The 14,983-nt window shown below is 45.9% G+C and overlaps 1 protein-coding gene across 1 annotated transcript in view; it reads left to right on the forward strand.

The window, feature by feature from the left end:
- Nucleotides 1–2,442: 2,442 nt before the first annotated feature.
- The window catches only part of chd6 (chromodomain helicase DNA binding protein 6), a 210,252-nt gene continuing 197,711 nt past the window's right edge, over nucleotides 2,443–14,983 (forward strand). Inside the window, 1 exon segment of the mRNA XM_038803834.1 lies at nucleotides 2,443–2,536. Coding sequence (XP_038659762.1) covers nucleotides 2,510–2,536 — 27 coding nt within the window. The 5' untranslated portion in view covers nucleotides 2,443–2,509.

Below are 14,983 nucleotides of genomic sequence, written 5' to 3' on the forward strand. Positions count from 1 at the left end.
TATTATCATGGGAGATAAGCAATGGCAAGAAATTAAATAATTAATTAGTAAGTCACAACAAATATGCTTTCTCTGATAGAATAAAAACCTGTTTGGAAAAGTGGTGCCAGTGACTGAATAGACGTTTAAGTTCATAGGAAGAATGGTACGATGTTGCCAAAAAGAATGATAAGAGTAGTAAGTCTGAGGATTGAGAGAATTTGAGATTTTAGCAAAGAATGACCAAGAAATTGATAATAATGAAACGGAATATGAGAGTAAAGTAGCAAACAATGTACAGACAGATTGCGAAAGCTTCTATTAGAACATAGAATAGTACAGCACAGTACAGGCCCTTCGGCCTTCGATGTTGTGCCGAGCATTGTCCGAAACCAAGATCAAGCTATCCCACTCCCTGTCATTCAGGTGTGCTCCATGTGCCTATCCAATAACCGCTTGAAAGTTCCTAAAGTGTCTGACTCCACTATCACAGCAGGCAGTCCATTCCACACCCTAACCACTCTGAGTAAAGAACCTACCTCGGACATCCTTCCTATATCTCCCACCCTGAACCTTATAGTTATGCCCCCTTGTAACAGCTACATCCACCTGAGGAAATAGTCTCTGAACGTCCACTCTATCTATCCCCCTCATCATCTTATAAACCTCTATTAAGGCGTCTCTCTCCCTCCTCCGCTCCAAAGAGAAAAGCCCTAGCTCCCTCAACCTTTCCTCATAAGATCTATCCTGCAAACTATTGGTTTGTAACCAGGAAGAGATGATCAAAAGTAAATGTGGGGCCCTTAATGGCACAAATATTAATGATAATCTTTATTATTGTCACAAGTAGGCTACATTGACACTGCAATGAAGTTACTGTGAAAATCCCCTAGTCGCCAGATTCCGGCGCCTGTTCGGGTACACAGAGGAAGAATTCAGAATGTCCAAATCACCTAACAGCACGTTAGTTGTTTATCAATTTCTTTGATCACCTTGAAGGTAGAGAGAAACTACTTTCTCTGGTGCAGAAAGTCCTAAACAAGGGGGCCTTAAAATTATAGCCGGGGCATTCCGAGCTACTTCCAGGAGGCACATGGGCAAAAGTATTGAGAGATTGTAACCAAGGCAACTAAATGGAGTTAAGATGGATGTTATCATGCAAGTATAGCAAACAAGAAGGCAAATGGTATATTAGCCTTTATTATAAGGGAGATGGAATGTAAGAGTGAAGAAGTTTTGCTGCAATTATACAAGGCTTTGATAAAAGCATACGGAGAGTGCTGTGCACAGATTTAATCTTGCCTCCGGAAGGATGTTCTTGCTCCAGCATGGGTACAGCGAAGATTGATCCCAGCTCTGGCAGGGTTGTCTCATCAGGGCAGATTGAGTAGAATGGCCCTATATTCTGCAGAGTTCAAAAGGATGAGCAGTGATCTAATTGAAATGTGTAACATTTTTAGAGGCTTGACAGAGTACATGCTGAGAGGCAGTTTCCCCAGGGAGGGTATTTTCTCGGGGTAAGTGTTTGAACCATTTAGGACTGAGATGAGGAACATTTCTTTTTACTCCAAGGGTTGTGCATCCTTGGGAAACTCCGAGCTGGGGCTGTACAGTCAATGAGGATATTCAAGATTGAGATTGATAGATTTTGGGGTTAAGATACAGATCATCTCTGATCTATTTGAATGATGAAACTGGGGCTGAACAGCATGTTCAACCTAAACCCTTGCTGATGCTTATTATTTCTACATTTAATAATAATCTTTATTGTCACAAGTAGGCTTACATTACATGGCAATGAAGTTACTGTGAAAATTTCCTTGTCGCCACATACCGGCGCCTGTTCGGTACACAGAGGGAGATTTCAGAATGTCCAATTCGCCCAGCAGCATGTCTTTCGGGAGGAAACCGGAGCACCCGGAGGAAACCCACGCACACACGGGGAGAGCATGCAGACTCCACACAGACAGTGACCCAAACCTGGAATTGAACCTGGGACCCTGGTGCTGTGAAGCAACAGTGCTAACCACTGTGCTACCATGTTGCCGTGTTTCATTATTACTTCCTTCAGGATCTCCTCTAATATTGTACCAACTATAGATGTCACACTGATTATAGGTCTTGATTTCTTTCTGGCCTTTGTTACAAACTAGCATTTTATTTGCCCACCTGCAATTGCCAATCACTATTTTGGTTAGACGTCCAAATTATCTGTGGATGTATGGGAAGCACTTCATGCATATAAACCGTGCTCCTTGTTAAGATGGTTATCATCTAGCATTACAAATTGCTATGTCAACAGTTATTCAATTTTTCTCTCAGCTGTCACAATATATTTGCTGGCTTCAACACTAGGTGGATCTGTGGAGCAAATAATCTAGTTTCTCTATTCATGGACTGGCCATGGCTTACAGCATGGGAAATTTACAAATAATATATTTCTTTCATGCATATATGTCTGATGACTATTAACAAAATATTTGTGTGACTATCATTGCAGAGACTAAGCTGGCTATCTGCAAATTGGATCATGAAAATACAAAAGAAGGAAAAACCGGTGAGTGCACCAACCTGATTTGCCACTCATGTTGTGTGTCAGGAGTTAACCGTCTTTCTGCTGAAATGGCCCTGCTTCCTGACTTTTTCATCTCCCAAGTTTCCCTTGTGGCATTTACTACATGCTGGTTGCTCTCCAGTGTCGATTTATTCACTTGTGTGTCTTGGCAGTTGTGTCAGTGGGCCAGTTGCCTGCAGGGATGTGGTATACGTCATAGGCACGCTTGATCCTGTCCTTCACTTAACGGCTGTGCAAGCACTTCTGACAGGCAGCTGGATTCTGGGCCCAGCCCCTGGCTGATGAAGTTCATTTTTAAAATCTTTTCTTGCCTTGTCTTCCAAAGCAGAACAGGGGAGGCCAGTTGGCCCACCCCAACTGGCTGAGATCATGTAACTCAGCACATTTGGGGTAGAGTTTGTGATTTTTATGGTTGTTACGTATTAACCTACCTCCCTGACCTTTGCATGAGATGATGGATACCAATTCCCTGGTAGACTTCAAAAGGATGTTGGATAAATACGAGGAGAAAGGATTTTCAGGAGTGTGGAGAAAAAATGGGGGAGTGGGACTAACTTGATTGCTTTTCAAAATAGCAAGCGCTATTTGCTGAATGGCCTCCATAGGTGGGGTACTATCCTATGATTCTAAAATTATCTGTGTGCTTTTAATTGCAGTTGTTGTCATGACTTTATTTGGTTTCCCATGGTAACGACTTGCAATGGTCTCTGATGACGGAAGAAATGATGGGATTTGCAGTGTGTTGCTGCATTGTGCACGGTTGTGGTGTGACGTTTCTTTGCTCTCTGCCTGATATGCCAGACCACTACACAGAATGCATAAATATTTTTATAACTAAAGGGGCAGTGGCAGTGTTGGTTCAAAAAAAAACATACTTTAGCTTTATAGATAGAGGCACAGAGTACAACAGCAAAGAAGTGATGCTGAGTCCATATAACATATTGTTTAGGCCTCAGTTGTAGTATTGTGTCCAGTTCTGGGTGTCACATTTAAGACAGAACATAGAACATAGAACAGTACAGCACAGAACAGGCCCTTCGGCCCTCGATGTTGTGCCGAGCCATGATCACCCTACTTAAACCCACGTATCCACCCTATACCCGTAACCCAACAACCCCCCCTTAACCTTACTTTTTAGGACACTACGGGCAATTTAGCATGGCCAATCCACCTAACCCGCACATCTTTGGACTGTGGGAGGAAACCGGAGCACCCGGAGGAAACCCACGCACACACGGGGAGGACGTGCAGACTCCGCACAGACAGTGACCCAGCCGGGAATCGAACCTGGGACCCTGGAGCTGTGAAGCATTTATGCTAACCACCATGCTACCGTGCTACCCTCAAAATGCCGTGGTTTTGGAGAGGGTGCCGAGGAGATTCACTAATAAGGGACCAGGGATGAGAGGCTTCAGTTACATGGAGAGACTGGAGAAACTGGAATTGTTCTTATTAAAACAGAGAAGGTTAAAGGGAGATTTACTGGAGATGTCCAGAATTACGGAAGGTTTTGATGAGAGGAAATAAGTTGAAACTGTTTCCATCGGCAGGAGGATCAGTAACCACACAACACAGGTAACTGGCAAATGGACCAGAGGGAAGATTACATTTTTTTTGCAGGAAGTTGTTGTGATTTGGAATGAGCTGCTGCAAGGGCAGTGGAAGTAGATTCAATAATATTCAAAAGGAAATTAGATACGTATTTGAAAAGGAAACCCATTTGCAGAGTTCTGGGGCAGGAGCAGGGAGGTAGGATGAATAGGCTAGCTGTCTCAAAGGGTTAGCGCAAGTATGGTGGGCCGAATGGGGGTCTGCTGTGCTGTATCATTCTATGTATAAGAAAGACATTTTTTATAATGGCTTATCAAATGTCTCAATTGTTGTTTTATGCAGTGAGCTATTTTGGTGTGCAGATATGTATGTTTTTTTTTTTAAACAAATAAATTAGATAGATCACCAATTAAGTTTTGGTGATGTTGGATGAGGGAATGATGTTGGCCCAGAGAACTACCTACTATCTGAATATAAATTTGGGATCTTTAATATCCAGTCAAAACAATGAGTCGTTTTATGAGCAAAGTAATAGGAATAGGAACCTATCCTATGGTAATTCTTGCATCTGATGGACAAAGCTCGGCAGCTCTTGGGTGTGTTTCTGACATCTCACAGGGTGAAGAAAGGAGTTGGTTTTAAAAGGTAGATAAATATCAGTAGGACTCGGGTCGGTTAAATCACTTCAGCCCTGAATGCTGCACCCTCAGCTTCTGAAAGAAGCGAAAGGAGATGGTGGAGGTTCTGCCGCATTTTTCAATGCAGCTATGCAGATTGCACTTGGGCAAGAGAGTAGCCCAGTGGTTAGCACTGTTGCTTCACAGGGCAAAGATTCGATTCCTGGCTTGGATCACTGTCTGTGTGGAGTCTGCACGTTCTCCCCGTGTCTGCGTGGGTATCCTCCGGGTGCTCCGGTTTCCTCCCACAAGTCCTGAAAGACGTGTTTGTTGGGTAATTTGGACATTCTGAATTCTCCCTCTGTGTACCCGCACAGGCGCCGGAGTGTGGTGACTAGGGGCTTAATGTGAGCCTACTTGTGACAATAAAGATGATTAGAACATAGAAACATAGAACACTACAGCGCAGTACGGGCCCTTCAGCCCTCGATGTTGCGCCGACCTGTGAAACCATCTAATTGTTATTATTAGTATAATGTTCCTGAAGGGGGGTGGGAGAAGTGTAAACCAGCTTAACATATGACCAGTTTCCTAGACCAGGTCTAGGAAAACTCTTGGAATCGAAAAGTAATAATCTTAATTAGTAGTGAAAATGCCTGAGTTAATCGAGGATAAATAGCATGGTGTTTGTGAATGCTAAGTCGTGTTTATCAAATGTAATGTTTTTCTTTTTAAGGATTGCCGATTTAGATGAATGTTGAAGCTATTTATGGAAATTCAGAAGGGATTTAATGTAGTGTTTGCTGGAATGATTCAGGGAAATGGTATCAGAAAATGAAATGGGTTGAATATAAAACAGGGAAGACAGGATTAGTGTGAATGGGTCCTGCTCGGACTGCAGAGTTGGGAGTGGTGTACCCAGGATCTTTTCTTTTGACCTCAGCTTATGCATCAATAATTTTGGATTTGGGGATAAACAACACAATCACAAGGTTTGCTGACAAGACAGAAGAGTCTTGGGATTTACCAAACAGTGCAGAGAATGGTGGAAGACCCAAGGAGGATCAAAGTTATTGGAAAGGGCAGAAAGCTGGTGTATTTAATTACATTGTGGGAGTTTAAATAAGGATCTACGTTTAATAGTGCCTTTTATAACTTCAAAATGTTCCAAAGAGCTTTATTAATAGTGAAGTAATTTTGAGAGTCGGACACTGTTGTAATGTAGGAAACTCAGCAGTTAATTTGCATAGAGCAAGCTCTCACAAATAGTAATTAGATAAATTAACAGATCAGTTTGATGTGGGTGAAGGGGAAAATGACAGACCACTGGGTTGAACTCTTGTGCTCAGCTATACTCCTGATAGCTAATTGAGGTAAGAATCCAAAGCCAGACCACGTGTATTGCTCCAACAAATCTGTCCCATTCCCTCGGACCCACCATTTGCAACTATGCCTTTGGTGATTTTGGCTCTGAGCTTTCAAATTCCATCCCCAAATCTTTCCATCTCTTTACCTCTTGTTCCTCTTCTGAGAAGCTCTTTAGGGTTAGGGTACTATCTCCTTTTTTAAATATAAATTTAGAGTACCCAATTCATTTTTTTTTCAATTAAGGGGCAATTTAGCGTGGCCAATCCACCTACCCTGCGCATCTTTGGGTTGTGGGGGGCGAAACCCACGCAGACACGGGGAGAATGTGCAAACTCCACACGGACAGTGACCCAGAGCCGGGATTGAACCTGGGACCTCGCTGCCGTGAGGCAGCAGGGCTAACCCACTGTGCCACCATGCTGCCCTCCTATCTCCTCCTTTGTCTCAATGCCAAATTTTCTTTCATAACCTCTGTGAAACCTTGGGAGGTTTCCCTAAAATCAAGGTACTATATGAATTAAAGTTTATTTCCGGAAGACCTTAGAATAAAGACCAGATTGATTTTTCCAATTGGAACTTGTCTATGTGACCAGACCACGAACTGGCTGAAGGTGATTTCTGACGTGGATTAGTCTGTTCCATGGTGGGCACTGAATTTGCCAACTGAATGGAACATTATGGGCGGGATTCTCCGTCCCGCAGCACCCGTTTTCCCCACCAGCAGCGGGATTCTCCGTCCCGCAGCACCCGTTTTCCCCACCAGCAGTGGGATTCTCCATCCCGCAGCACCCGTTTTCCCCACCAGCAGCGGGATTCTCCGTCCCGCAGCACCCGTTTTCCCCACCAGCAGCGGGATTCTCCGTCCCGCAGCACCCGTTTTCCCCACCAGCAGCGGAATTCTCCGTCCCGCAGCACCCGTTTTCCCCACCAGCAGCGGGATTCTCCATCCCGCAGCACCCGTTTTCCCCACCAGCAGCGGGATTCTCCGTCCCACAGCACCCGTTTTCCCCACCAGCAGCGGGATTCTCCGTCCCACAGCACCTGTTTTCCCCACCAGCAGTGGGATTTTCTGTCCCGGCAGCCGGCCAATGGGGATTCCCATTGTGGCCACCCTCACGCGGTTGGGCAATGCGGAGGCGTGCGTGCGCTGCCGAAGGAGAATCCCGGCCTGTGTGTTCTTTTGACTGGTGTTGGGGATTAGTTTTCTGAACATTTGTTGGGACGATTATTCTGTAAATAATCCTTAACTGGTAGTGTGGCATTAGGGCTGGATTCTCTGTTTTTGGGACTATGTTCCGACACCGTCATAAAACCTGTGGCCTTTCACGCAAATGGCCACATATTCCTAGCCCTGCAGTGGGCTAGCAGTGATCCATCGTAAAACAAGCAGCTTTTGCTGCAGATACGTGACCCTGCACTGCGGGGTCAGAGGCCGCGCATGCGCATGGCGGCGGCCTCCAGCGGCCGTACTGTCCCCCCCCCCCCCCCCCCCCCCGCCGATAGGCCACGTGCCCGACCCGGACTGCCCGCCCAACAGTTGCCTGGTCCCATAGAAGGCACGCCCGACCTCCGATCAGCCCGTCCCCGGACCAGGTTTTATCCCGGCTGGCAGGACCATGTTAGATCCACGTCGTCGGGACTTTGGGCAGTCAGGGGCAGAGAATGGCGGGGCGGGCCTCCAGCAATGGCTGCAGGTAGGTAATATGCGGCGTACTCTCTGAGTATGCCGATTTTCAGGGCCCAGAGAATCGGGGAACTGGCGGCAGTCCCGATTCCATGCGGGGAAATGGATTCTCTGCCCCGGCACCGGCCACGATTTCGGTGTCGGTGTGCGGAGAATCCACCCCAAAGTATAAGTTGAGCTGAAGATTTATATTTGGCTCCTGTAAACTCCTGTTACCAATCACTTCCTATCTTTTGCAGGGAGTGGTAGATGCAGTATATGTGACCGTTTAGTAAAATAATACCACCAGGATTCTGAATATCAACAACAACTTGCATTTATATAGCATCTTTAATGTAGTAAAATGTCCCAAGGTGCCCAACTGCAGTATTATCAAACAAAATTTGAGACTGAACCACATGAGGTATAAGGACAGGTGATAACATTTTGTCTAAACATCTTGGAAGAGAGAGGAGTGGAGATTTTTCAGAAGGGGATTTGAGTTTGACAGGGAGGCAGTAGCATAGTGATATTGTCACTGGACTAGTAATCCAGAATCCCAGGGCAGATGGTGGAATTCGAATTCAATAAAAATCTGGAATTAAAAGTCCATGAAACCATTGTCGATTGTCATAAAAAACCCATCTGGTTCAGTAATGTCCTTTAGGGAAGGAAATCTGCCGTCCTTACCTGGTCTGGCCTACACGTGACTCCAGACCCACAGCAATGTGGTTGACTCTTAAATGCTTTCAGGGATGGGCAACAAATGTTGGTCCAGCCAGCGACGTCCACATCCCATCAACGAATAAAAAAAATATCCAGACGGAGGCTGGGGGACCTGTTCATAGACGGGAAGTTTGCGAACCTGGGTGAGCTGGAAGGGAAGTTCAGGCTCCCCCCGAGGGAACACCTTTAGGTAAATGCAAGTAAGGCGTTTGTCAGGCGACAGGTGATGGAGTTCCCTCTGCTGCCGCCGCGTGGGGTCCAGGACAGGGTGCTCTCGGGGGTATGGGTTGGAGAGGGGAGGATCTCGGAAGTGTACCAGGTGATGCAGGAGGTAGACGAGGCTTCGGTGGAGGAGCTGAAAGATAAATGGGAGGAGGAGCTGGGTGAGGAGATTGAGGAGGGGACGTGGGCGGATGCCCTAGAAAGGGTGAACTGCTCCTCCTCGTGTGCGAGGCTTAGCCTCATACAGTTTAAGGTACTGCATAGAGCTCATATGACCGGGATAAGGATGAGCCGGTTTTTTGGGACCGAGGGCAGGTGTATTAGGTCCTCAGGGAGCCCAGCAAACCATGTCCACATGTTTTGGGCATGCCCAGCGCTGGGGGAATTTTGGAAGGGTGTAGCAAGGACGGTATCGAGGGTGGTAGGGTCCAGGGTCAATCCAGGCTGGGGACTCGCAATATTTGGGGTTGCAGTGGAGCCGGGAGTGCAGGAGGCGAATGAGGCCGGTGTTCTGTGTTCTGGCCTTTGCGTCCCTAGTAGCCCGGCGGAGGAGGCCTGGGTCAATGTCACGTTGGCCTTTGGAGGCGGTACAGTCTCTAGATTCACTAGATTGGCCCCTGGGATGACAGGGTTGTCCTATGATGAGGTGGAGTAAACTGGGCCTATATTCTCTGGAGTTTAGAAGAGTGAGAGGTAATTTCATTGAAGCATTCAAGGTTATAAGGGGGGTTGACAGGGCAGGTACTCAAGGTTAAAAAGAATAAACTTAAGAGGTCAGAGCTGAAGTTGGCCATCGAGCCTTCTCTCCTATTCATCCAATCATGGCTGTTAATTCACAGAACTGCAGCTGTCCCTCGATTTGAGGATGATATCTACTCTTGATTGTGTGTTTCTGCCATGGATTTTTCATGTGACTGACCAGACTGATTCTTGACTTGCAGATCTTTGTATACAAGTTATGTAAGAAGGCATGTGATCCAGATCTAGGGTCAGTGTGGTGTTGAGCAGAGTTGTGTGAAGACCTAGACATGGGGTTGGCACCTTGCTTGTATCCTTTACTGTGTATTCATAGAGTCCCTACAGTGCAGAAGGAGGCCATTTGGTCCATTGAGTCTGTGTCGACCCTGTGAAAGAGCACCTTACCTAGGCCCAATCCCTGCTCTAGCCCTGTATCCCCACCCAGCCGTTGGACACTAAGGAGCAATTTAGCATGGCCAATCCACCTAACCCGCACATCTTTGGACTGTGGGAGGAAACCGGAGCACCCGGAGGAAACCCACGCAGACATGGGGAGAAAGTGCAAACTCCACACAGACAGTCACCCGAGATCAGAATTGAACCTGGGTCCCTGGTGCTATTGAGGCAGCTGTGTATCACCCCATGTATACGTATATAGTTGAGTAGTGAATAAAGACTTGCTGTTAACCTACTGAAGACTATGAAGAATTCTTAGAAGAATTAAAAGACAATGTTTTGTAACCAACTCCCTCCCAAATGGTGACATGTCAACCTCACTAAAATGCTGAACCTCAACGGAAATTTTGACCTGAGGGAGTATTTGCCTGAAAACACATCAGAGAAAAGAGCCTGGAAGCCGAAGGCAGAGATATTTGCTGCCGCAGAAGACCCCATTAAATCTCCCTTGGACATCCAGCTTCAGAATGCAAAGTCCACTGAGCCTGTAAGGTTGAACTAAATATTTTAAAGGTCCAGGCTGCAGCTGGCCCTGAAAACCCCTTCACTAATCTAATGTTAGAAGTGCTAGTTGAACGCAATCCATTGCTAAAACCTGATCCCTGAATTAGAGCATCAACATGTGGCCCCCAAGGTTGGAAAATAAAAAGATTATTCAAATCTCTTGCCAATGTTATGACATCCAACTTGGAAAACAACAAGCTTACATTTAAATTTGAATGCCTTGTTACCCGTATAAACAAATCACTGAATAAAAGAAGTCGCAGACAGCTGACCCGAGCAGCCATTGTTGAAAGGTTTTTCTTCAAGAAATGCGCCATTGCCATTTTGGGGAGCTTGTTGAAAAGGCAAAAGCAGAAAATTCTTTGCATCTCAATGAACAGTGATACCATCTTGGAAGCCCGTTAGCTCTTAAAAACTGTTTCCACAATTTTCAAAATCTTTAACATGAACCAATTCAGCACTTTAAACTCAGTTTGGACTAAGCCAAAGGCCAGACCAGTCACAAAATTGGCAACTTTGGCAGAAAAGATTTTTAAGTTACAGCATCGCTTCTAGTTTAAATTAAAAGTCAGAAGAGTAAGTGAAGAAGTTTCTTTACTCAATCGGGCTGATTGCAGAAGACATTTCAAGACGGGGTACTTATTTCAACTTGCAAACCAATGGAATATTGGAGTTAGTTAAATTGAATAAGGGAGCTTAACAGCCTGGGTAACCTGTTGATTCCTTCATAAATGATCTCTACGGGACGTCCGAGGAATCTGCATATGGACATTTAAAGTTTGAACTCATCAGACAGAATAGTGGTGGGTGTCACAGGCGGTTTACTCTCTGACCTCCTGCAAGCTTAATATAATCCAACCCTAGACAAGGCAATTCAGATAGTTGACTATCTGAACTGCACGAGGGGAGCGGATAAATCATGGAACAGAAGCCAATCCTCAGTCCAGCTTATCAGGTCAAAAAACACTTGACAATACAAGTCAGTGAAAGCAATTCCTGAACATCCCAGCAGAGGGACCTTGCCAGCGCTGAGATGCGAAGCACCCTCAACAGCAGAGATCAGTGTCCTCTGAGTGCAGTCCAATGCTTCCACTGCAACAGAATTGGACCCTTTGAAATACTGCAAGGCAAAGCTCTCGCACCACACAGTTATCCCAAAAGTAATCCACAAAGTTGACACTGAAAACTCAGAAGAAGGAGAGCCATGTGGATCACCACACCTCAGGTGAAGGGGAAAGGTTGAGAAGACGGGGCCTTCATGAATAACCTCAACCAGTACGGGAATTGAACCCGTGCTGTTGGCCTCGATCTGGATCACAAACCAGCCGTTGAGGCAACTGAGCTATGATCCTCTGGGTAAACCACCACCAGTCAGCTCTCCCCCTCAAAGGGGAAAACGGCCTATGGTCATCTGGGATTATGGCTGCTTTACAATGGCTAGGATACTGAACTAAACCCCACTATTTTAGTTTATTTATGTGTGGAAATAATGATTCACTCCAGGAGTGATTATATGAAGAATGGGGTTTAGTTATTTTAAAAATGTATTATCATTACAATATTAAACTTTTTAAATTCACCCAAAAAGAACAACTGTACAATTTACACCTTTTAATTTACCATTAAACAAGAAAAGAAACATACAGATTTCAATCTATCTTGCATTGGGATAATTGTGGACCCAGCATCAGACAGACCAGGAGGCAACTCTCTCCAAGGTTTCTCCACTAACTCCATCTCTAATGCTTTCTAGATGTCTTTCTCAGCCTTCCTTGGCTCCACCCAGCAATGACTTCATCTCCCCAAGCTTGAAAAAGCTAATTCTCTCTGTGCACATTAACTCCCCAGGGACTTCCCCAGGCAAACCACTTAGCCCAGACTGAAAAACACATTCCTTGGTCAATTTCACCTGCCAGCTGCAAAAACTACCCAAGCTCTGTAGATCATCGTGGGACACAATTCATCCGGACTGGAGATTTGTCCACTTTTAAGCCTGCCACCACCTCCAATACCCTGTCACTCCCGATGACAATTTTCTCAAGAACCCCATAGTGTCTCTCCCCGAGTTCCACATCTACTATCTCATTCTCTTGGTGAAGATGTACAGGTTAGGTGGATTGGCCATGCTAATTTGCCCTTCGTGTCCAATGATGTGCACATTAGATGGGATTATCGGGGCTTCAGGAATAGGGTGGGGGAGTGGATCTAGGTAGGCTGGTCTTTCAGAGGGTCTGTGCAGACCTGATGGGCCGAATAGCCTCCTTCTGCACTAGGGTTCCATGGAAAAGCGAAATCAATTATTTTAAAAACAGACCATTCAGTAAAATACATTCTAACCCCAGGCTTTTAACTCTTAACTTGTCCCAATATTTAGAACCTAATATTCCTAAAATCATCTCATTAGGTTGACAGCTTATTTATCGCTGTGACTGATCTTGCTCCTGGTACATCAATGAAGTTACTGTGAAAAGCCCCTAGTTGCCACATTCCGGCGCCTGTTCGGGGAGGCTGGTACGGGAATTGAAGCGTGCTGCTGGCCTGCCTTGGTCTGCTTTAAAAGCCAGCAATTTAGCCCAGTGTGCTAAACCAGGCAGGAATGTTCCCTTCCATTCGGGGAACAGCAGTCAAGGGCATTCAGCCTCTGATCTTCGGGTAAGCGTTCTCCAAGGCGGCCTTCAGGACGCGTGACAACACAGAATTGCCGAGCAGAAACTTGTAACCAAGTTCCGCACACATGAGAACGGCCTCAGCCGGGACCTTGGATTCATGTTGCATTACATTCACCCCCCCCCCACCATCTGGCCTGGGCTTGCAAAATCCTATCAACTGTCCTGTCTTGAGACAATTCACACCTCTTTAACCTGGGATTACCCCTCTCTCTGGACCTGTAAAGACTTAATTACCTGCAAATGCTCGCATTCAAAGTATCGTCTTGCAGCTTTGACTTTGTCCATATTATGTTTCTAGCTCATACCTCTTCATTCACCCGAGGAAGGAGCAGTGCTCCGAAACCTAGGATTTGAAACAAACCTGTTGGACTTTAACCTGGTGTTGTAAGACTTCTTACTATGCTCACCCCAGTCCAATGCCGGCATCTCCACATCACGGTCACAGATATAGGTTGAGAGACGGTAGATTTAAAACTGAGATGAGGAGGAACTGCTTCTCGCAGAGGGTGGTGAATTTGTGGAACTTGCTGCCCCATAGTGCGGTGGACTCTGAATCATTAAATGGTTTCAAGAAGGAGATTGATATATTTCTGATTTGTAAAAAGTGGGTTAAAGGATATGGGAAACAGATGGGGAGATGGATTTGAGACCAAGAAGAGATCAGCTATGATCAGATTGAATGGTGGAACAGGCTCGAAGGGCTGAATTGCCGACTTCTGCTCCTATTTCCTTTGTAACTCCCTCCCAACTGAATGTATCTGTGCTGCTGTCTATGCTAGTGGTACAGAATATGCTCAGGGATGGTGATGTTCATGTATGGCACATTGCTGCAGAGGATGATTTAGTACGACAATGTCAGGCTTTGCTTGACTAGTCTGTGGGACCACTCTCGCAATTTTGGCAGTGCCCTCCAGATTTGAATACTGTTCCCAGAGCATTTGCCTGGACCTTTGAATTACTAGTCCAGTAGTTCAGTGGCATTGCCACTATGCCGATATCCTACTGGTCTTGGACCCTCTTGTTAGTGGGAGTCTTTGAGAGTGGTGGCTCTCATGGTATGGGAAGTGTTCAGCAGAACTGACCAGGTATGGATGGCACGGTGATGCAGTGGTTAGCACTGCTGCCTCACGGCGCTGAGGACCCAGGTGCAATCCCGGCCCCGGGTCACTGTCCGTGTGGAGTTTGCACAAACTCCCCGTGTCTGCATGGGTCTCATCCCCACAACCCCAAAGAAATATGAAGAGTGAATTGGCCACACTAAATTACCCTTTAAATGGGAAAAAGAACAATTGGATACTCTAAATTTATTTTTAAAATAACTGATCAGGTATGGGTTGTTAATAACTTTGCTTTGGCAATATTCAGTGACAGGCTGTGTTTCTTGTATGCAGAATTGAAGAACGTAGAACATACAGTGCAGAAGGAGGCCATTCGGCCCATTAAGTCTGCACCGACCCACTTAAGACCTCACTTCCATCCTATCCCCATAACCCAATAACCCCTCCTAACCTTTATGGTCACTAAGGGCAATTTATCATGGCCAATCCACTTAATCTGCACATCTTTGGACTGTGGGAGGAAACCGGAGCACCCGGAGGAAACCCACACAGACATAGGGAGAACATGCAGACTCCACACAGACAGTGACCCAGCGGGGAATGGAACCTGGGACCCTGGCGCTGTGAAGCCAAAGTTCTATCCACTTGTGAAAATGAAATTAAATGAAAATCGCTTATTGTCACGAGTAGGCTTCAATGAAGTTACTGCGAAAAGCCCCTAGTCACCACATTCCGGCGCCTGTCCGGGGAGGCTGGTACAGTAGGCTTGTGCTACCGTGCTGCCCAGAAGAGATTGAGAGTGGCTTGTAAATCTTTTGCCTAGTGGGCAATGACACTGCAGTCAACGTAAACTGTAG

This window comes from Scyliorhinus canicula, chromosome 7 (assembly GCF_902713615.1).
Source record: "Scyliorhinus canicula chromosome 7, sScyCan1.1, whole genome shotgun sequence".
Taxonomy (NCBI): Eukaryota; Metazoa; Chordata; class Chondrichthyes; order Carcharhiniformes; family Scyliorhinidae; genus Scyliorhinus; species Scyliorhinus canicula.